Source organism: Anas acuta, chromosome 2, assembly GCF_963932015.1.
Source record: "Anas acuta chromosome 2, bAnaAcu1.1, whole genome shotgun sequence".
Classification (NCBI taxonomy): domain Eukaryota; kingdom Metazoa; phylum Chordata; class Aves; order Anseriformes; family Anatidae; genus Anas; species Anas acuta.
In genome coordinates, this window is record NC_088980.1 from 78054712 (window position 1) to 78079000 (window position 24289).

Genomic DNA, 24289 nt, shown 5'->3' on the forward strand with positions numbered 1-24289 from the left:
GTGTTTCTTGCTGGAGGAATTAGGCCCTGGCTGTTTTCAGAAGCAGCCATGTTAGTATTTTGGGCCAGGACACTTCGGGGGTGGAGAAGGGGGGAAGGAAAAAACTGGACAGTTTTTATTTGACTATAAATCATTAAAGGCAAACCAGATGGTTCACATAACAGTGGCATTAAAGTACAATGAGTAAAAGTATGCCTAGGGCATAGTAAAATCTTTAATTTGTCATTCATCCTCAGCCTTAGCCAGTGATTGATGGGTGATTTCACAAGAGTGTCCTGACAAGATTCTGAGTGAATCAATTTACAATAATATTAATACACCTCAATTGATGATGCATTTGCTGTTTTTTTGCAACAGCATAGACCTATTTCTTCACAATTTTGCTTACCTTTGGAGTATTGCTCAGTTCAGTGCCCCGCTGACATGAATGTCATTGAGTAACACTGAGTTCCTCAGGAAATAAAAACTCTAATTTTAAGTGGAGCACTAAAAACATTTGGCTGTTTTAACATCGTATTGAGGAACAGTAATACGATACAGTCCAGCTGACATGAGCACTGTGTCCCACAATGTATTATTCTATCCCATGACTATCTGCCATGGTCCATTTATCTGGCCTGTGACCAACTTTATGCAGAGGATAATGGACACTCTTTTGCAACACGGGTTAGCACCCAGAGTGAAGCTATAATGTCTTGTGTTGGCTACAATCTGCCCTGCTGAAAGCATCTGCAGTATACTTTATATGCATATCTCATCACAGCAAACTTCCTGTGAAATGAGGTGTCTGGGTAGTGAAAAATAACCTCAGCTTAAAAGGAAAGCAGGGTTGTTACCACTACTCATTTCATCTTCATAACCTAACAATTGTGTTAAGTTTTATGTACAACACCATCAACTGCATTTTTAAGTGCATCTCTCCTCTGGGCCCTTCTTTTGGCCTAAGCTTGCACCATTAGTTTCGCCTTTGCATTTTATTCCTAATTTTTTTTTTAACGTGATTAGAGCAGCAATCTCCCCTTTCATATAGGTCACACAGACAGAATATTGCTTCCAAGTAAACTGGCACTTAAGAAAAAATAGAACAGATTGCTTTTGTCTGGATAAAATTTTATACCAAGCAAACAGCCAAGCACAGATAAAGTAATATCTAATAATAAATTGTTTTTCCAGATATTTGCCTCACATGTGAATGCTGCAAATTTAACATTTGTAAGAAACTTTCCTACATATCTGCAGGAATGTTATTTTCTGAAAAAGAAGGGCACAAAATCCAAACTATTTTGGCCTAGCTATTAAGCAGTCGATGCTGGTGCTGTGATATTGGCCTATCCCACCAAAAAGAAGAAACAAAACACCTGATGCTGAATGGTTAGAAAATCATCATAATTTACTGAGATCAAGCATTGTAATTATACCTTTTGAGAATCTTTATGAAGCAGGTTCTTGAGGCCATGTGTGGTGACACACTGTAAGGGCACTGTTGGTTTGAAGAGCAGGCACTCAGCCAGACTGAGCTCTGTGTAACATACACCAGTCACAAGATGTGACCTCCCTCAGATTTCATTCTTACAGTAAATATGCCATTTACTGTCTGACCAACTGAACACTTAGTTTGTTCTGTCATGTCTTAGGAAAGTTTTAAAACTGAAGGTAACAGAGTTGAAAAGTATCTTGTCATATAGAATATTTATTTTCAAAAGTTAGTGGTTTTGCTGAAGGGCTAGAGACTGAAGCTTTCTTTGATGAAGATCACCTCATTTTCAACATTAATGAGTTAGTACACTGAGATATACGTTTTCTTGATACACAGAGTCACAATCCATCTTACACAGGTAGATTAGTTGTAGGGAAAGAATGGAAATTTCATAAACTATTGACTTGAAAAAAAAAATCACACATTTCTATTTTTAGCTCTTTAGGTGGTCTAGACTATGTAAAAAATATTATGGAAAACAATTCCCAGTGGTTCCAACACCTTTTCTAGCTTGACCTTTTTTGCTACCTTGTTCTTTGAAACCAGTTTTAATTAAAATGGTGATAAAAATTATTTTGGGAGTCAGCCTGTAATAAATCTCACAACAGCACTATTCCATGATTAATATGAATTAATGATGGTCTGTTACCGAGGGCTGTTTTTCTCCCAATATGATGCAGACAAAATTAAAGAGGCATTCAAGGCAAACAAAAATTAAATTTTGGGGTGTGAAACAACCATAAGTAACACACATTTTTAAAGACAGAATTCTTTCCATGCCTTTTTTTTTTGTTGCAGGTTGCCTTTGAAAAAATTATATTCAAATATCCTATTATAATTACTTCCCACAGTAGACTTCTAGTCTAACTTCTTAACAAGCAGGTCTAACAGATATTCTTCAGAGGCTTAGGTTCTATCTAGTAGTATAATTTCTGTAGGCCTGATAGCCAACTGACTGGGACTCGGGAGATTTGAGCTCTATTCCATGTACAGTTTTGGGAAACTTGAAGTTTCTATACATTGTTATTCAAAAAACAGAGCAAGTGTTATTGACGGCTTTTGTGAAGGGTTTTGAAATGTGATGAAAAGTGTTGCATACAAGCGGGCTATTGGTATTCTTATTATCAAGAGAAAGGGCTCTGTGCAAAATTACACTGAATGCTCATTTTCTCGCTGAAGGAGAAAATGAAGGAACAGTGCCTCGGCACGTCTGCTAATGATTAAGCATGCTACAGTTCTGAGATTTTGTTTTATTGAACACTCTTTGCATGTGTGGTGTCAAAGAGATTTGCCCTTGAAGTTGGAGTGGTTGCATGGAGCATGCTTTCTGTAGGGACCACAGGCACGTGGTGGAGCGCTGTGCCACCAAGGATGTTGACAGCATGCTGCCAGCATAGCACTGATCTGGGCAGAAGGTTGGAGGAAGCCCAAAACATTGACCATATGGTCATACTGGAGGCTGCCCTTCCAGTGTGGTTGGGGCATAGCCAAGCACTGGAAAAATCTACATGAAGATCGTAATATTTTATATTCTTCCAACTTACAAATCTTTCTGTTCTATGCAGCATGCTATCCAGCAATGCTAAATACTTCACCATACATATTCACAATATTCAGCTGGGTATATTTTTTGTTATTTGCATTCAGGAGGAGAAGCAATGAGCTGATCGAGAACGTCCATCTCTCCTGACTCATCAACATGTCTTTTCTATGAAATCAACCATCTGCAGAATCTGATACCTGATCTTTTTTTCCCTCAATAATTTTGTCATAAAATGATGAAACCAAACTTAGAATCCATTTTAATAAATATATATTTTTCCTCTGATGTATCAAGAAAATAAAATGTAGTTGATTAGCCTTGATTTTAAAGCCAGGGGAATAAATATGCCCTTATCAAAGGAAGATCCATCACAGTAGGATTTAATCGGTTGTACTTTGTGTGTGCTAAGCAGCATTTCAAGGGAAATGGAAGTCTCCTGGGATAAAAAGGTGATGGTTTGGGCAGCTCATGATTTGCATGCTATCATCATTCTCTTTCCCCTGCCCCCACCATGTTTCAGCTTGGTCCATGTCCCTTTGGATAAAGGGAAATGATGTCTTCATTGCCGGTGCTGGAATGGTCTGGAACACATGACTGCCTCTGCTCTTAGTTTGTTCCATTTGTTAATACATGTATTTTCCTGTTAGTTGTGTACTTAGTAGTCCAGGGGACATAACAGCACAGAACAGAGTATTTAAACTCAGGAAGTGACTGGCATGGCCACTTTTTAATTCTTTGCTTACTGCAATCCACGAGTCTGCTGTTTTTCCATCTGTAGGATCTCAGTATCCTATATATTCCTAGGATTTCACCTGAGCCACTGGCATTTAGATCAGATCGACGTATGCTTAGCTTGTGGCAGCTGCAGTTTGTGGTTTTTCTTAGTTTTTTATTATACAGCAAATGGTTTCAATTCAATTCAGACATCAAGACACAACTCTATCAATTCAGTGCTCCTACTGAGGTATCATCTCATTTCCTAAAAGCAGTGTACAGCCTTTTGGCTGGGCGTTAATAATAGTAAAGCCTGTATCATGATAACAAGATAAAGTACCTAGAATTGTGTTCCAATTATTTATTTTTCCTTTTTTTTTTTTTTTTTTTTAATTCCCATTTCACCACCAGCTGCATTCAGACCAGGATAAAGGAGATGGATCACTTAAGTACATCCTTTCAGGAGATGGAGCAGGAGACCTCTTCATTATCAATGAAAACACTGGTGACATCCAGGCCACAAAGAGACTAGACAGGGAAGAAAAGCCTGTATACATACTTCGTGCCCAGGCTATAAACAGAAGGACTGGAAGACCAGTGGAACCAGAATCTGAGTTCATCATTAAGATCCATGATATCAATGACAATGAGCCAATGTTTACAAAGGACGTTTACAATGCCAGCATCCCTGAAATGTCAGAAGTTGGTAGGTGCTAACTAACAGTTAATTTCAGTGTCTGATACGGGTTCTTTACGTGAATTTTATTAAGGCCCCAAAGTTTAGAGACATCTGTTGTTTGAGTTGAGTAAAAATACCTCAGCTATTTTAAAAAATCTATCCCCAGGAGAATTAGCAACAGAAGTTTGCTGAAAACAGAAGTGTCCACTGAGTGCAACCCAATCTCTCTGTTGTGCCACAGAAAAAGCAAGTTAATGCAATCTTGTTTAGTTCACAGTGAAAGTAAGCTGAGCTTACCTCTGTTACATACCTTTAAAGTGATTTAGTTGCAGTTTAATAGTATGTTACATGTGTGTCAACACAACCCCTAGAATTACTAAGCAAATCTTGCTTAGTTCAAGAAAGTAAAAAAAAAAAAAAAAAGAAAAAAAAAGTGGAAAATGGCAAGTGCAGAAGTGAATGTACACACTTCAAGAGAGAAAACTATCAGCCAAGTCAACTCATCACTAATTCTTGATATGTCATTAACTTCCTATGACCCTTGTTGCTTTTTTTAGGCAACAAAAATGAGCTCCCAAGTCCACTGATGTCCACTGAAATCTTTCAATTGGTTTCAAATGTATCAAGCCGTAAGAATCAATCAACAAAAGAAAAGAAAATAATTTCCTTGAAATATGATTTTAAGATTGGATCTTTTTCACAGAAGTTGACAGGTTTTGATTTTTTCTCTGTGATTCTGAGGAAGGTCATTTTGATTTCTTTGTCAGAGAGCAATGGATGGTTGAACTGCAAGAAGCACATTTCTAATCTGAAATAATACCTAGGGAAAGAAACGTTAATTAATCATGATCAAGAATGAGATTAAAATAAAGCTCAGCCAATATGAAAATAAAGACTTTGGGGCATACTCTCTCCTCTCATTCATGGGGCTTGTCACATGGATGAAAACTCATCTTTTGAAGGAGAACCTAATATTCACATTTTAATATGTGAAGTGAATACTTTATTCACAAATCTGTTTTAAATGTTTTAAACCTAAGCTAATTTTTCATGTTTGTTAACACTTTGCCTAGGATTCAAAACCATTTCTTACTCTAGAAGGTGTATGAAAAAACAGATTTACATTCTGATGTCAAGCACCTTCAAGTCTAAGATTGTTCAGATTGTAAATTTTAGTTTAACTCATTAATTAACTCATAATTAACTCATAAGCATGAGTAAATTTCTGAAAGTACATTTTTGACCGAGATTCAAATTCTAAATACCTTCCGGATGTGGGGAAAGGTGTGTTTCAGGTTTGTTCATAAGAACTATGGTAAGGGATCTACAAATACAGTCAATAACTGCATTTTAATAAATTGAGAAAAAGCCATCTATCATTTTGGTTTTGGATCTATGACCTTTATGAGCAGAGAAATTTCTGAAAAATAAGAATATCTCCACTTTTTGCCCTAAGTTTGACTTGAACATGAGTTATGTTTTTTTTCTACATCATAAGCTGTCATGGACATGGAAAAAAAAATGCAGATTCTTATTTTGTTTAATTTATCATTGCAGGTACCTTTGTTGTGCAAGTCACTGCAACTGATGCCGATGATCCTACATATGGGAACAGTGCTAAAGTTGTCTACAGCATTCTCCAGGGACAGCCATATTTCTCTGTTGAATCTGAGACAGGTCAGGAGAACTTATCTGTCATTCTGTGACAATGTCTGCAATTTAAAATGACATGCTAAGCCAAGCTAGGACATATTAGACAAAAACTTCAAAGAGATTACATCTTATTCAGTGCAAAATCTGACAAATCTAATAGAGCGATACATCTGTAAACATGACACCTACATTATTTTAATCTTACCAGCAAAGTCTAATAAATACAATTAGTACTGAATGAGAACCAGTTTTCAATCATTTTTAACAAGCAGTGGGTACAGAGACTGCTGTAGATGCTTAAATTAAACCAAATAGGTTGGCTTTTAGAAGAAAACGAGAAACAGGTGGGTGTAGAAAAAAAGTGCTTAATCCTCATAGATCTTCATAATGGCTAAATTAAGACTGAAGGTTTGCTCTTTTTTTTTTTTTTTCTCCTTGTGCTTTTTCAAAACTTGTTTAAAGCAATTATAATTTCTGTACATCTGCAACATATCACTTTAATGCTAATTTTATGAAAGAAATCTTAATTAAGAATAATGATAGAAGAGGTAAAATTGGCTGTTGCGCTACACTAGCAGATCACAAATAGAATCCCAAACTTCTGAGTTCTGTTTTTGGAAGATATTTAAATTAAATACAGTGACTGGAATTTTTTATGGGCTGAATAACAGACTGCTTTGGAACCCGTGCGTGTAACACATACGAATTCTGGTGGACCGAATCTGCTGTACCACTGACTATCTCACTACATAGGTATTCTCTTCCCAAGACTTATAACAAACTTCTTCTACAAGAAACAAAGGATTTCAAGAAATTCTTTAAACGGAAACATCCATTTTGTTAGGTTGCTGGAAGCTAGAGAAGACATTCTCCTCAGCAACCTTACAGGAAAGGAATGGATTATCCCAGACAATTAATCGGGTTTTCACATTGTTTCTTAACTAAATCTTAGAGACTCAGGCAAAGTAAAGATTAGATGTCTCAGAGGAAAATGGAAGGTGGAAAAAGCTTCCCTTCAAACATAAGGTACTAGATACTAAAATAAGAGGATTTTTGCACTGATGCACTCACTCAGACTTGGACAATATACTATGTATTCTTAGAGTACAAAAGGATAATTTACCTGAAAGTTCAGTATTAATAACCTTTTAGCAAGAGGGTTGTATGGGGAATGGAGGGAAAGCAAGGTAAACCACAGGCTTGATTCTGCAGCCATGGAAATCAATTGCAAAACTCCCAGAGTCGATTAAGTCTCTGTTGAAGCTGCTATGAATTTTCCCATGGATTTCAGTACGTGGATTTCATTCCTTTTGCCTACAAAGGAGTCATTTCTTAGCCTTGAGACATCCAGTAAGAATGCAAACATTTTGTTTCACGGTAAATCTAAATGACTGAATTTCAATAGGAGTTTTGCTTATAACTGACATTTGTGCTTTTGAAGAAGGAACAGACTGGCAAAATCATTTCAATCAATGTATAAATAGAAATATATATACTTGGGCATGCTTGGATGCTCACAATTTTCTTAATTAATTTCTCTTCTCCCATTTTAATGTTGTACTGCCTCTTTAATGATGTCTTGCTGAAGTTAGCTTTTTATTTATTTATTTTTTTTGCCATGTCTGTCAAAATGAAAATATTGACAGAACAGGAGAGAAAAGATGAAGCACATTATAATGAACAATGAGCCTTCTTCCAGTTCAGTGAGAGACTTTAGCATGGAACTGAAAAGGGGTAAATAGTTATGTAAAATAATACTGCTCACAAATAGGTAGAACATCTTTCTGGGGATGCCACTGCTATTGTGTCTGTCATATAGGCAGAAGCCTGAGATCTGGTATGACAAGTCTGTAATTTAATGTGCCATCTCATAACAGTAAATATTTGTACTGGGCAAAGTTTACTCATTACATAGAGATTGTTTTGTTCTTAAGGCTGTGGGTTTTTTTGTTTTGTTTTGTTTTGTTTTTTAAACAAGAATTTCCATCAAAGTGAGTACATTACTTGTGAATTTTGCCTCTTTAATTTTCATGTTTTCAGGCATTATTAAAACTGCTTTGCTAAACATGGACCGTGAAAACAGGGAGCAATATCAAGTGGTCATCCAGGCTAAGGACATGGGAGGCCAGATGGGCGGATTATCAGGAACCACCACTGTGAACATCACACTGACCGACGTAAACGACAATCCTCCTCGGTTCCCCCAGAGTATGAAACATTTACGTTCTATGTCTTTACAGTAAAATGGATTATTTTGACCTCATATATTGTTTCTGCTGTTATGACTTTACTGAGTTTAAGACGTCACTTAAGAAAGAAAAAGAGAACACACGAGCAAACAGTAGCATCATGCTAAGGCTAATTGCAATAATTGGGAAACAGTTGCAGTAGATAGTTTGAGAAGTAAATTAACATACAGAAACAACTCCTATTTTTCCTACCCATTAATAGCTTTGACTGATACAATCTGTATTTTCTGATCAATATTATTTCTATAATAGACCTTGTGGTTGACTGTCTTTTAAAGTATCTGCTCTAATACAACATATTTAACTTTTGAAGCATTTATTTAAGTACGTAAAATGATCCCAAGAGCAATTCTGTTTAAGTTAATGCCTATACCCAGGAAACATTTGCCTCAATGGATTTTCCGACATTAATTGCAAACAGAAGCAAAGGCACATACATAAATATACCAGATTGTTCATAGTTATAAGTAATTCGGTGATGCAGCTTTCATCCACTTCTCTTTCTCTCCTTCCTTCCTTCCTTCCTTCCTTCCTTCCTTCCTTCCTTCCTTCCTTCCTTCCTTCCTTCCTTCCTTCCTTCCTTCCTTCCTTCCTTCCTTCCTTCCTTCCTTCCTTCCTTCCTTCCTTCCTTCCTTCCTTTCTCTCTCTCTCTCTCTCTCTCTCTCTTTCTCTCTCTCTCTTTTTTCTTCCTTCTTTTTTTGCTTTGTCTTACCAATACTCAGTGTGTGCATGTGTGTGTATCAGTGTGTCAGTGTGTGTCAAAGTCAAGAGCAGCTGTTTGAGAAAATAATTGCAGATAGTATCAGACAAATCAGCAAGCTTTGGCGGTTAAGTCACTGGGAAAGTTACTGAAAGCAACTTGTCATTTGAGTTCAAAGTCTGTTCTTAGCTGTGGGCAAAGTGTTTCCATTTAAATTAGAGCAAGTTAAGAGGAAATATAGCACTCTGCCTCCAATGAGTTAATTATACATCTCTGGACATGAGTGTCTTCAATATAAAAGCCAAAGATACAGGCTCATAATGCCAACATTCCCCAGGTAGGATTTTCTCAGAGGAGAAATTCAGTGTAGCACATTAGTAATATGCATTTGGGCTGGATTTGCATTTAGTGATACTAAGCTGCATCGGCCTCTGGCAGCTCTTAATATTTTATTTGTCTTTTGACCTCAACACATTTTTCTTATCTAGTTTTAACGTGGCCAACAGAGACTGTGATAGTGTCCAGAAAAGGACATATGTAGCTAATGATACATATATGTATCCTTCATACTAGAAAAAAAGGTAGAAGCAGTTATTTTTCTCCATATGAAAGTAAGGCAAAAGCTGAAGGCTCAGTAACTCATCTGTGCAAGCCTAACATGGACAGTGGGCTCAGAGATGTTGTCCAAGATACCCTAAGTCCAACTGACAGAAGTTTCCTCCTCTGTCTGCTGTAGGCACATACCAATTTAGAGCGCCTGAATCTACACCACCTGACTCACCAATCGGCAGGATAAAAGCTAATGATGCAGATGTGGACGAAAATGCGGAGATTGAATACAGCATCACTGAGGGGGATGGATATGACATGTTTGGAATTACCACAGACAAGGACACACAGGAAGGAATTATAACCGTCAAAAAGGTACACCTCTTAAACACACTTCATCCTAGCCTCTGAAATACCAGCAAAAACTTTATCTACTGCATATTAGTTTGCCATTTTTAGCACAACTTGTTTTGTTTATTATTTTGGATGCTGTCTATTAGGAACCTCCATAACATTACTTACATAAAGTTTCTTTTATACAAGCAACTTGGATGCTTGCTGCTTTACTAGAACAAGGTCCATGCTTTAAGGGATCTGAAAGAATAATAATCTATGGAGTGGGATAGGACTGCAAAAAAAAAAAAATCTTGATTTTGAACATGTCTACAGGAAAACTCAAGAAAGCACCGTCCGACTGTGACTTTATCCCTAACATGCTTACAAGATTTGTTCACTTACTAGGAAGGTGCTGTGTTGACACCACAGAAATAAGCGGTATCACATTGCCTGCTTCACACTATCAGAAGGTATTAAGTTGCATAGCTAAAATGTATTAAAGTACATAGACAAACTTATTTTGACTCATATTGTAAAGACGTAATTAATAAATCCATCAACATGCTCTTACTTCAGAAAAAAAAAAATCATTGTGCCTTGTTGGATCACAACAGACATCATCTACTAGGTTGCACACTGGCTGTCAGAAAAGGTTTGAGAAATATTGTTTACAGTGGGTTATCAGGCAAGCTTGATAAGGTTACAGATATCATCCTCCATCAATTCAAGTTCAGTCATCACTAAATAGACATTGTGTAGATTTTCTGAACATGCACTTGCTTGTTGATATCAGTACGACACCTGTCATTACTCGTTTTTTAAGAGATGCCTTCCAGGGGCTGATTATGATATCAGTCTAACTCTGTTTGCATTTCTGTCTGTTGGTGACAGAAGCTGTGAATTTTCTACAACTTAATGGAAAAGTGGGGTGACTAGTCTCTCCCCACATTTCCTTAAGTACTATAACAAACCGTCCCTAAATGCTTCTTCTTCATACTTTTATCAGTGTGCGGCATAGTCATTGACTATCATAAAACCATATTTTCTGTGGGTGGTCCAGGATGTCCTCTGACACCAGATGACAGTGATTCATTTCAGGGATGGAATGCCAATATTTTAACAAGTAGCTCCTAGAAATCCCCACTCCTCCCACAAACAGGGGGAATCAAGAAAACATCCCTTCCCCCCCCCCCCAAAAAAAAAAAGACAGAATAAAGAGCATGAAGAGTTGAGGCTATTTGAGAAGGTACAATTATTTGGAGTTCAGAAGTTCTGGGCACAGAATGCCCTGCAAAAGTGGTTGTTGTTTTTTTTTGTTTGTTTGTTTGTTATTTTGTTTTTTATAACTTATTGGTGGCAAAGAGGCCAGTCTTTCTCCTTTCTGCTGGTATGTTAATTCCAGTTCAGGCTCCTGTTACATAGCATAGGCCTCTCCATGACACCCCCCATTCATTTAGCTCATATGGCTGGTAGACACAGCAGTCCCCACACATCTCTCAAGCTTTTACTTTCTCTTCCCAGGCACTGGATTTCGAAAATAAAAACTTGTATATTCTGAAAGTGGAAGCTACCAACACTCATGTGGACCCTCGATTCCTCTACTTGGGGCCATTCAAGGACTCAGCTACAGTCAGAATTCAAGTGGAGGATGTAGATGAGCCGCCCGTGTTCAGCAGACCAGCGTATATAATTGAAGTGAAAGAAGATGTTCCAATAAACAGTGTCATAGGAACAGTAACAGCTCAAGATCCAGATGCTGCCAAGAACCCTGTCAAGTAAGCATAGACTATTTCAGCTCATTATTAATTCGGTTGCTGTTTTGATTTTGCTTTTTTTTTTTTTATGTCAGCGCACACACAAAAAAATCACTTTTAACAATGAAATTGTTCAGATATGCTTGCATGTGCGGTAGCATAGATGGTAAATGATCTCTCTCGCTTTAGCTTATCTTTGTATGTGTGATGGTGTTTGCATGGCACTTGCATCTTGAATTACGTACTAGCCTCTTCAGTAATGTTTGTGTATTTGTGTAATGTTCTTTTTACTTTGGGAGAGTGTACTGCAAAAGAACACTAAGTTGATATTAGTGTTCTTCTCCCGCCTCTAACATTTTCCAGTGCAGTGCAGTGCATCCTCTTGGCTGTATGACAGGGGAGTGATTCAGCATCTCTTTCTTCTCCTGTCCATCCAGACCTGCTTAACAGAGGTTGCATTTACCTTCTATACTCCACAAGCAGAAGTGCCTTAAAAGCAGCTTGGTGCGCACACAGACTCTGTTCTCACTTGTATCAGTGTAAGTTTAGTAAGAAAAGAATCAGGCTTATGGACCTCATAAATTGCTCTAGCCGTGAATCAATAAACTAGTCTTACAGGAAGTGGAGGAAATGTTAAGGTTGGAGTAGCTAAACTAAAGCCTTCTTTTTTTTTTTTTTTTTTTCCTTTGGTAAATTAATACATCCATTGTTTCAGTGGGTATTTGAAAACATACTTCAGTATTTATATCATATTGGATAGAACGTGAAAGAACTTTTAAATATCTGTGTGCTTTAATTAGATTTCATTAATACTGACAAGGTAGTAAGAGATGGAAATAAAAAATACAGCAATATTAAATCCAGGTCAAATTTCAGCATGTCTCTGGGCATCTTGGAAATGCAATAGTTAGTCTTAAGATCAAAATAGAACAATGCAGGTTTAATAAAAATCCAATACATCAATACTTTGCACTTCTGCAACAACCATCTTTCATCAAGATATCTTACAATGCTATGAAGCATAAATAAGTTTTAAGCTCTCAGCTCATCTTGTGAGATGGGTAAATATTATCACCATAATTTCTTAGATGAAGAAACTAAGCCTAAAACCCTTTCTTGCAGAAACTGTTTTCGGTTCTCACGCAATGCTCTGCACGTGAGTTCTTGTTCAAGATTAAGCCTTCTAATTTTAATTAAGGTTTGCTTTCATTTGCATGCAAGAATTATAGGAAGTTCTGGATTAGCAGAGCATAGTAACATGAAGGGCAACACAGTACTTTGTTGACTGTGGTGAATCCCAGGGACAAAACAGATAACTTCTATAGCATGTCTTAGTGGGTATGCTACAATGAAAATGACAAAATTGGTTGGAGTGAAACCCAGGCCCCTTCCAGTCTTCATATGAAACTGCTTTTTCGTATCTAATGGCACTGGAGAATGAGGGGAATGCTTCCCTGCTTCCCTGTGGTGATAACTACAACCATTTGCATTTCACACCAACACCACCTCCTAATTGTTAAGTGATTTACAGTGGATAGGGATTATGCTGTGCATTGTTGAGTGTTGCCTACTGGCTCTTTTCTATTAAATGAATGTGTGTGCTAAAACTTACCTATCTTTCAAAGGGCAGTGATTAAATGCTGTACAGGTACTCTGCATATTAAAGCATAATTACTGAACAAAATTTAGTAGAGATGTCAAAATTGATGCAAAGCAGCAGAAAACTTGTCTCCTTTATATACTAATAACAAGCAACAATCAAGGTGAAAGGAGTAGAAAAAGAAAAATGAGGAAGAGGTTAGAATAACAGAAATAAACACAGCAAGAAGAAATATGAAAATCTTAAGAGAGGAATGAAATCAGCAGAGACTAGCAGCCTGTGAGATGTTATCTTGCAATATATGTAATTTTATGGTGCTAATATCTTGGGTATCTCCTAGAATTTAGGGTCAGGGGTTGAGTCTGCATCTTTTTGACAGGATGATTTTTTTCCATCATGCAGTGGAGATGCTAAAACTGATTTTCACTCTGAGCTTCGGGGAAGATACAATTAGACTGTATATATATGACTTGTCACTTGCTTGTCAATTTTCCTTGACAGTTAAAAATAAGATCTTTAGACAGTTGATATTACAATGAAAACCTTTCATTTTCTCCTCTACTTGAGTGAAGATTTCTCTTTTTAAACAAAGTGAGCCCTAACTCTGTTAGATGAAAGCCCCTTTGATCTTCCATTAAAGGAAACCTTCACAATATCATTATGAAAATGCATTATGAAAAATTCACACACACATCCCTTCCTGACCCACAAATCTTCCTGACTTGTGGTTGCATTAGACAGCAAGCTGCTGAGCATCAGGGGACAATGAAGCAATAGCAGAATATGAGGCAGGTACCTGCCCTGGTTGTAAGAGTGCTTCATCATTCACAATATGTGTTTTGGTAGAGAATCAGTCCAGGTCTTATAACTAAGCTTTGCTGCCACATGACATTAAGACAATACAAAAATACACCAATAGATGTTTGGCTATGTTTGAATAATCATCCATACATAGTGACATTAATACACTCACGAGTGACACACCACTGTCCAGCTGCGTTGTAAAAAAAAAAGTTCTGCATTCTGCTTGTGCTCGATCTAAACAGAAATGATGTTAGGAACCACTGCATACTGGAAAAATAATGCTGCAGCTGGCTCTGCTGTATTGTACATCAGATCTTTTTAAATTGCTAGTTGAGTTTTTTTGCTATAGTAACTCCTCAGAGGCATAATGAAGTTCATCAGTCACTGGAACTGTCTCCCTGCTGTGATTTGATTTACTAAAGTTTCCCAGATGAAAATGAACTGCAAACAAATGTAAGGCTTAATTTTGTTTGTGTATTTTACTGACAACATATTTGCATGTGTTTGAGTCTCTCTTTCACTCTCTCCTTTTTCCTGCTATGTACAAGGAGAGAATGGAATCTCTATAGATACCTTTAACTTCCTAGCTTGTCAATTCCTAAACGTTTGTAAGGGACAATGTCTGAAATCTGACAAATATGCACGAGTAATTTCATTAAATAAATATAAAAACGAGTTTGATGTCTGCTTAATTCTTACTAGGTTATGATCCATAAGTCAGAATCACCACCAATTCACATAATTAACGGTCCTTGATCAAAAGAGACTGGATTATACAAACTGGGAAACAGAAGTGACAGTCTAGCTTATTAAAATCATCCTTCTAGATCAGGGTTAATGGTATAATTGGACTATACTTTAACTGCAATGACCTTGTATGTATTTTCTCTTGAATATGAAGAAATAAAATTAACATTTCATTAAGAAGCTGCTCTCCGGTTCTTTTTTTTTTTTTTTTGAGTTTAACTTTCTACTGCACAAATGACTAAATATACAAATTGTTTCATTGGGATTTACATGTTTTAATTCTTAACATCCTCAATGTATACAGCTCTGGTAACCTTAGAAAAAGTCCAGAACATTTGCTTTTATTTTATTCAGAAACTTTACAACAGATGAAATTGAACAGGGCAATTTTACAAAGTAATGACAGTGATTGCAATATGCCAAAGCATTAAAATATGCTAAGGCTGTAAGAAATTTTAAGTCCATTCATAATATGAAGAATAAGTGATGGCATAATTGAAGAAGAAAACAACAAATGGACAACTCATGCCTACAGCTAGATGCTTACTTAAATATCTTGTTGAATAAGAGCCTGAAACATACTATTGCAGTTGGCTGGAACAGCTAATCTATGGAAAGTCCTGATATTTTCAGTTCAAATAAGAATGAAAAATCTAGATATACTGTGAAGTGGAAATACTGAAGTATTTCAGCTGAAAGGTATGGAAAAGATCTGAAGAATCTCTGAAAAAAAAAAATTCACAAAATACCAACATAATATCATATAAAAGCCTGAATGAATGAAAGTTAAAATGAAATGTTTACCATATCAAATACTTACTTTGTCAAAATATAAGAGAGTCGGACTGCTTGGTGTAAACTAGTTTCCATCAAACATTTCAGCTAAGTCAACAAACTCATGTGTAATATTTAGATTTGGACATAATGACATGGTTTGCTGGAGCTGTCCCATCACTCAGTGCTGCCTATTACGTACCTTCTCACATGCTCTGTTCAAGCTGATGGTAATGCTATAATGCTGCATAAAGGAACTAGGTTAGTGACACTGCAGTTGACTTTGTGCAGCTAAAATTTTGACACTTTTAGTCAAATGACAGGAAGAATAAAGGCTAAATCAACTAACAAGGCATGCCTATGCAAGTCCTACCAAAAAAAAAAAAAGTTTGCTGTGCGAGTACCTTTGAATCTCATTTCGTTGCTTCCATAGGAACTTAATGTGTAAAAAGATAAAAGAATAATGAATACCTACTATAATTTTGTTTAGGAAGGTACTTGACACTAAGTTCTTATTTTAGAATAAGACCAGTCTAATTTGATGTGGATACTCTATCCCTTTTTCTGTATGTTTTATTTGAAAAGGGAAAACATGAAGTTACAAAATAATTAGTGAGTTATTTTTTTAAACATAAACCTTTCTTAAAATCACATTTCAGCTGGACTCTTCTATTCTCTCCTGCCTCCATACAAGATTATTCTCAGAAGTTAAGAAACGCTGCACAGGCCCTGGGAAATCTATGCAGAGTAAGGGACATGTCACACAGCTGCTCCTAGGGCAGAGCAGGGAGTGGAAATTTTTCTTCACCCTCTGCCTTCCCCGCAGTTCTGTAGTGACAATGAACTCTGCCTGTCATTCTCCTGGCCCAGTTTTCACCCGACTGCATGCCAGCTCAGCCATGTCTTCATCCTGGACTAGACACAAGGGATAGCTGTAGCTTCCTTGCCTCCACCAACGTGGCCTGCAAAGAGACCACTGGGCTTCATAAGGCTCTGCCCTGGACTGTGTGTCAGCACACATTCAAGCTAGAAACAAAAGCAGAATAATGCAGTTGTATTCTTGCTTTAGCAACATCATAATTTATGCAAGAATTTGTATGAGAGATGAAATGAAGCATAAGCATCTGGATCAGGATAGTAGGACACTGTCCCATGAACTGGAGTGTTCACTTTTAAAGTTGGATTCAGTTCAGCAGGAAAAAAAAAAAGTTCATATTGAAAATTGCATCTGTATTTAAGCTCTGAGCTCCTCCAGAGCCTGTTAGCATTCATTTTCACGTCTAGATACCATCAAGCAGGGCTGAGCACATTAGTTTTAATGAATTACTGCAAACCTTCATGTGAGAGGCACTGTGGAATCTCTGTTCCGTGCCAGCTTGTTTTTTTGGGGGGGCAGTCTTTTTAAACACTGGGAAGTGAAAGGCAGGAACGCGCCCCAGCTGTCAGATCTTAAATCAGAAATGATTTGGAACAGTTGAGATATCAAACCATGAAAAGAGGGTTTGATAATGGGAAAGACATCTCAGCCTCAAAATAAACTTCCTATCTTTCAGGGCACAGACTTCACATTTCTCACTAAAAACAAAGCTTTGATGATTCTCCGAGGTATGTAAATTCCACAGTAATTCATTTATTCAGTGACAATGCCCCACCTTCTAAATCAAACCTCCAATGTGTCATTATCCAGTAGCTCAGAACAAGCTCTTTGTGTGAATATATAACGACGCTGAAGACTGCGCTGAAAACAAAAGGCAACCCCATTTACTGGGTGTTTTATGTCTAGTCTTAGAAAATGGTTAAAGAAGATAGAAATTAAAAGGAAAGCATTCTCCTAACCCCTCTCTCTGTATTTGCAGATATTCTGTAGATCGACACACTGATATGGACAGAGTATTCAACATCGATTCAGGAAACGGTTCGATATTTACTTCAAAACCCCTTGACCGGGAAACACTGCTATGGCACAACATTACAGTAATAGCAGCAGAGATCAGTAAGTCAAACCTAAATACCACTGCTGTCCCTGATGTAATGAATTTAGCTTTCTAGCTGAGTGTGTGGAAAGCACGGCTGGACAGATGTCAGGTTATATGGATAGTCCACTCAATACTAATGAAGAAGCTGAAACTCTGGAGGAGGTGATCTGCAGCTTTATGTTTACTAGGGACACCGCACATCAAGAGGTAACTCAGCTGAGCAGGGAGGAAGGCAACTATGCTATGTTTTCTGATCACTAATAGCCATTTTTTTAATGTCCTTTGAATTCACAGCCCGTATCACAAATTTGTCTGTTGGTCTGTTGCTTAGTTTAGGACTGCTCAGAAAACAGTCATCTTGTGGTACTGCTAATAATCACGTTTATTTTAAGAGCTGAATTGCCAGGGATCTAGATAAAGATGTGCATGCTAGCTGTTGCCTATGACTGTGAAGCATAGTGGAGTGGTAGATCTAATGTTGCCACCAGTTCTGTGACTGTCCCAGAGTCTTTGTACAGTGCAGAGGCTAAATAACTTTCTTTTTTTAAACATGATCTGAGAGAAATACAAATTCTACTTTCTCATTTTGCATGTACGTGTGTACGGCTTACTCAGCTGCAGTTCTCATTATGGCGAGAAGAGTGTAACGAAGGGGTATTTCACTCCAGTTTTCTTTGTTCTCTAGGTCTTTTTAAAGCTGAAAACTGAAGTGATACAATACTAGTGAGGCAAGCAGATGGAGTTGTATGAGAGTAGTGCACTAGAGCCTACAGGAATTATGTTTTTTAAATAGTTTTCCCCTTCTTTTGAAAGCTTGCACCTTTTTATGCTAGGTATCTGGTTTTAGCATACCAAACACTCTGACTTCTGGCTGACTTAGCCAGTTATTTGTGTTTCTGTTAAGTCTTTGAAGGAGTGATCTAGGGTCAAGAGTTGTGCACTACAGACTGAGCTCATGGGTAGAAGAGAAGTGAAAAAATAAACACCTGAAAAGGAAAGAATAGCAAGAATATTTAGTAAGCTCACTTGCTTTGATCCCAGTGGAATTGACATAATATACACTACAGCAAACTGTATACTACCTGAAAACCAAGTTAGCATCTATATGAAATACCCGTTTCAGTCCTTGACTCCTCCCCTAAGGGCAGACCTCCTGGGCCAAATGCTCTCAAATAAACGTTTTGTGTCTGACACAGGTTTATGTCTTAATTACATACCTCTTTAGTCTGAAACCTTCCAGGCTGCAACAAGCTGCTTCCCAGGCTGTGCATCACTGAGCCCAGACTGAATTTGGCGTAACTGGGGTAGATGCCTTCCAAAGGCAATTTTCTTGGCTGAAATTCAGCTACTCTTGAAATGAGCCTTGGTCTGATCCAGGCTACCACACTAATTTTAGTCTCAAGAGACTAGACTGGAAAACACCACTGCTTAATGCTTCTGGCTAAAACCAGTCACTTCTAGCAAAGCTAGCTACTTCCCATTCCACTAACTTAGAGCTAACCATTAATTGCACTCAGTGACACCCCATCATATCGAACTCCGGGTATATTTCACTGAAGTTAGCTAAAAGAAATAGCCAGTCAAGTTACGGGCAGTACACACACTCAGAGAGATGTGTGCTCCCTTTTTAATAAAAAGTAAAAAAAAATAAAAAATAATAATGGTAGTCATGAAGAGAAACATCTTTCAGTGCTGACTGTTCATAATTTCATTTGACAGTAGAAAATAAATGGAAATGCAGAAGTTGTTTTGCCTTGAATTTTCTGAAATCGCCAGTAAGCGTAGCTAGCTGCATTTTTAATCTTCTCTGTTTTCACCAGCATGAGCTGCAGTTGCTCAGCAGCCCTAAGAATCATGCTCTTGGTGTTGCAAACAAATACTTGGTGAAAGACAGGCTCACTACATCTGCCACACTCTGAGGGAAACTGTTAATAAAGCTCAGTACCCAGGGCTTCCGACTCTCAGATGCCGAATCACAGCCAATTCTCCAGAGACAATTCTGAGAGCATTTGATAATAAATATTCTTTACTTAACACTTAAAGTTAATTCAAACATTGGCAGGACATTGAGGCTGCATTCAGAAAAAACAAAACAAAACAAAACAACAAAAAAAAAACACTTTAGTGGTGTGATTGCTGGCTAAACAAAACATAACACTACAGAGAAGGATAGATTTAAGCAGATGTGTCTCTTTCATATGGTGGACATTTTTGTTGGAGATGGAGCTCAGTAGTAATGAAAGGATAATGCAAACAAATTAATCTACACCAATTCATTTGCAAAAATAATTTGAAAGAAACAAAAAGAACTTAACAATGCATAAATATCTTTCAACCCATATTGCCATGAAATCAGAAAAAAGGCCCCTGTCCGTAGAGCATGTAGTATTTATACTGCTGCTGTTTATTGTAATATCATTTTCAATTGTAGGGATCTTAAGCACCTTGAAGAAGTAAAATGAAAATATGTAATGAACAGTTCCAAAAAAAAAAAAAAAGGCAGGAAAGAAAGAAATTGTAATTCTTGGGAGGAAAAGAAATGCATTTGGCTATATATTTAAATGCATTTGTTAGAAAGGTATACTCTTATAAATAGTCCTCCAAGTAGTCCTGCAAATTCAAATGAATACATTTGATTTCCGCCTATTATAAAAATTCAACATTTATATTGATGTATTTTACCATAAAATTCAGCCTAGTCTATATTGTACATAAACTGATATTTTATACATTGAATGAATTTAGCCCAATGGTTTATATTAGAAAGTGTTTTATGCCTAATGGAATCATATTAACTTCAATGGGCCTGTGGAGCTTTAAAGTGCAGTATTTTGTCCAAATGACTGAGCTCTGTAATACAAATATACAGCGCCAATTTTGGAGAAGGCATTTTCAAATTTATAAAAGTTTGATAAATACAGTAATAGGGCTTTTATTAAGGCTTAACTCAACAAGCTACTATAATGAATGTTTGTAGAAGCATGTGGACTCACAGATCTGTACTTTATTCCACTATTTTTTCACTTGGATAATATGTTAAAATGTTTTAATAAACTATATTTACAAGGCTTGGAAATGAATGTAGAAAAATGCAGTGCAAGTCCTCATGAAAGGAAGGGGCTAGGTATTTATTTTAAACAAAACTCATTTCAGTCCTACTCATTCCCTCCGATTTCACTCTTGCACTCCCACAGCCACTAAGGCGGGTATGTTATGTCTAGGCGAGCTGGTTTGGATCATATTTGCGTGATGTGGAGGACAAAGGACATTGATGTAAATTCCTGGAAAAAAATCTCTTGTTTTCCTCTTGATTGGTGATGACCAATTGGCTTGTTGGCAGGTCTTACAGCTTTTAGGAGCCGCCGGTCACTGCAAAGTGTCCCTTTGCTTCAGAATCATGCCTATTTGCTCTTTCACACCTCCCAGGCAAGGTTGCTGCCCATTGCCTTTCTTTCCTTATTTTGACTATTTTTTTGACAAAAACCTCTCTCCTCTGTAGTCCAACAGGAAGAGGAATGGTCTATACAATGTGCTGTATTTCCAAATGTTTTCATTTTCGTATGTGAAGTTAACAATACTTTTATCAGTATTTTACGGTCAGATATATCCTTGCCAGTTTCAATCTCCTGATCCTATCTAGTTCTTAAAGGTAAAAGAAAAGTTTACATATAGATACCTGCAGATTTTACATAGTGCTGGTGTTCTTCAGCTGATACATTCTAATATCAACTCTAGAATATTAGCCAAATCAATCCACAGCAGGTTAGAAAATACCTGTGATCACAACAGCAGTTATTTATTTATAATAAGAGTAGTGATGGTAGCTTAAGGAACTTTGGTGGGAGATTGCACGGGAGGGAATATTCTCTATTATGCATGGAGAGGGAACAAAAACACAAGCTCATATTTCATGACTGTTCAGTCTTACCGTTTCAGAGATAAGGAAGGGAGTAAGTTCTGGGAAATTTGTTACCACCAAACTGTATCAGTTAGGCTAATACACGGATTTAATTTATTTCCATTATTAGGTTTGTATGTGTGTATATATATATGAAACATACATTCATAATCATACTTGGAATGTTCAAAAAAGGAATTTGCAAACCTTAAAATCCTATCCAATCTTAACTGTATAGCTTACACAGAATCAGTGTGGTGATAGAGCATGATTTTGTCGAATTCACCCCATAATTCATTCCACAGGAATCAGGAGAATATAATGAATGAGAAAAGAATTAAGGCAATGAGGCCCCAAGTCTGTCCTTTTCTTCTCCTGCACTGGGTCAGTAGCTAGGCTAAATAAAATCTCTGTTCTTTCTGGTTTTATCATTTCAGACAACCCAAAACAAAGCAGCCGTGTCCCAGTGTTCATTAAGGTTTTGGATGTAAATGACAATGCTCCAGAGTTTGCTATGTTTTATGAGACCTTCGTCTGTGAAAATGCAAAGGCAGAACAGGTGTGTTGCGTGCTTGTACTAAGAAAATATTCCAAATGAATTGAGTTTTTCTACTACTCTTGCATCACCTCATCAGGAGATACACTTTGCATTGCATCAAACTGTCAGTTTTGCAAAATTAAACTAAACAGTGGCTGCACAGTACCTGATTACGCTTAGTATTCTTGCAGCTAATGTGACACTGTGTTTTACACCTGTTTTCCGTACTGTGCCTTGTTATCTCTGATTCATTTTCCCTCTGTGATTCTCTGTTATATTCAGGCACCTCCACTGTCTCCTTCAAAAACTGTTACAGGTCCTGTCTCTGAGATAATTATTTTCTGCCAGATAACTCTCACTCTACCAGTCCCATTACTAAATGGTTCAAAGTAGCAAATAATTTGAAAGAGTCAGCCAAACAGTTCCTGTGATGGGGGATTTGGTTAGATGAACACGTAGCCAGCTTGGACTGTCTCACCTGTCATTTCTGTTGCCTGTCACATGCAAAGATTTCCTACCCAGCTGGAGTGGCATCAACCCAAACCTGCTCTCTATGTCAATGCAATTTCCCTGCCAGCTTTCAGATTCGTTATGTTACTGGCTAACGGTATGGGATACAATAGCCTGGTGATCTGAAACAGCATCAGTAGCACATGGATCACTTTTGTTAAGGTCAACATGGCAACATCAGCTGCCTTAAAGCAGGAAAACAAAACAAAACAAGTAAAACAAACAAACAGAAAAAAAAAAAAAAAAAACACAACCGATTATATCACTTTACAATCCTACAGTAGATAAATAAGTGTAAGGTCCACTGACTTCAAAGATAATTTTGTTCTTATTGTTTCAGCTGATACAAACATTAAGTGCTGTTGATAAAGATGACTCTTACAGTGGACACCAGTTTTCATTCTCCTTAGCTCCTGAGGCAGCCAGCAGCTCAAACTTTACACTCCAGGACAACAGAGGTGAATTTCTAGGAAGACCTTTCTTTATTATCTCACCCTTGCTTTCAGTCTTCAGATGAGTATAAAATGTGTGTTTTGTGTTTCCAGATAACACAGCAGGGATTTTCACCCGAAAAACCAGGTACAGCCGGCATGAAATGAGTACCTACCTCTTGCCAGTGGTAATATCAGACAATGACTACCCTATCCAGAGCAGCACTGAAACAGTGACTATTCGAGTATGTGCTTGTGACCATCGAGGAAAAATGCTGTCCTGTAATGCAGAAGCCTTGATTCATCCTACCGGTCTTAGCACTGGGGCTCTTATTGCCATTCTTCTCTGTATCATTATATTACTTGGTAAGTGGTTCAGTGGCATTCTGTTGCTTTCACAGTTGGATTGGGTTTGAGCATTTCACAAAACAATCAATCAAACAAACAAACAAAAAATGAGTTTCTCTTCTTAACACTTTCAGAACAAACAAGAAATTCAAAAGGCTCACCTCAAAAGAAATGGCACAAGGGGGAAGAGGGTAAGCCTGCCAGATCAAAGCAATCGGTGTCACAGATGACAGGGACTTATTTTGCATTGCTGCAAGTGGTTATACCAAGGCTAGGGCAAGAGCAAAGCAGAGGCATTTGTGTGTTATCCTGCATTTTTATTATTGTATTTTGTCCTTTGAGGGATGCTGGATATGTGTGATATATTCTGTAGTGTGTACAGAATACATCCTACCTAATCTTCCCTGTCTAAAAGCTAGACATGTCCAATCAAAATGAGGCAGCTGAGCTCTACCCTCTGCTCAAGGGAAAGAGACAGGCACCTCTAGAAAGCCATCCATCCCATCCCCTTACTGGTATCTGAGGAGGACGAGACTAATTCCCCTCTGCAGGGTGAATATGACTCTTACTGTTGACCATAGAAAGAGGCGAGATAGCTTGGTTTTAACCAATTAAGTTCCCCTGTCTAACATAAGGGGAAACGAGTCACACTCAGTCTTTCTGGTCTTCTGGAAAAGGACGCTGAAATAGGGTGGCTACTAAGGCACTCCCTCACATCTCGAGGATGTGCAGATATCTGGCCACAGCACTTACAGGCGGTCACCTTTTTATTTTATTTTATTATTTATTTTTTTTTTATTTAAAAAATAAGGACAGTTTGCAACATCTCTCACATTCCTCTTAGGCAACTTCCATCCCTCTTGTTCAGCAAACGGAGAAGATCTATCCAACAGCCATTAGCCATAACCTGTTAGTCTGTGGAGAACTGTCCAACACACCACAGTCAGTCCTCAGGAAGACTTTATTAGTCACCAATAGCATCTGGCCAGGAAAGAAGGGAGTCAGACCA

The 24289-nt window shown here is 37.5% G+C and overlaps 1 protein-coding gene across 2 annotated transcripts in view; it reads left to right on the forward strand.

Moving 5' to 3' along the window:
* The window catches only part of LOC137850629 (cadherin-6), a 104231-nt gene that overhangs the window by 71288 nt on the left and 8654 nt on the right, over positions 1-24289 (forward strand). For both annotated transcript variants that reach the window (XM_068670870.1, XM_068670869.1), the window contains 9 exons: positions 4146-4440; positions 5971-6090; positions 8107-8274; positions 9752-9939; positions 11422-11675; positions 17436-17572; positions 21891-22012; positions 22842-22959; positions 23047-23298. In XM_068670870.1, coding sequence (XP_068526971.1) covers positions 4146-4440; positions 5971-6090; positions 8107-8274; positions 9752-9939; positions 11422-11675; positions 17436-17572; positions 21891-22012; positions 22842-22959; positions 23047-23298 — 1654 coding nt within the window. The remainder of the gene's footprint in view (positions 1-4145; positions 4441-5970; positions 6091-8106; positions 8275-9751; positions 9940-11421; positions 11676-17435; positions 17573-21890; positions 22013-22841; positions 22960-23046; positions 23299-24289) is intronic.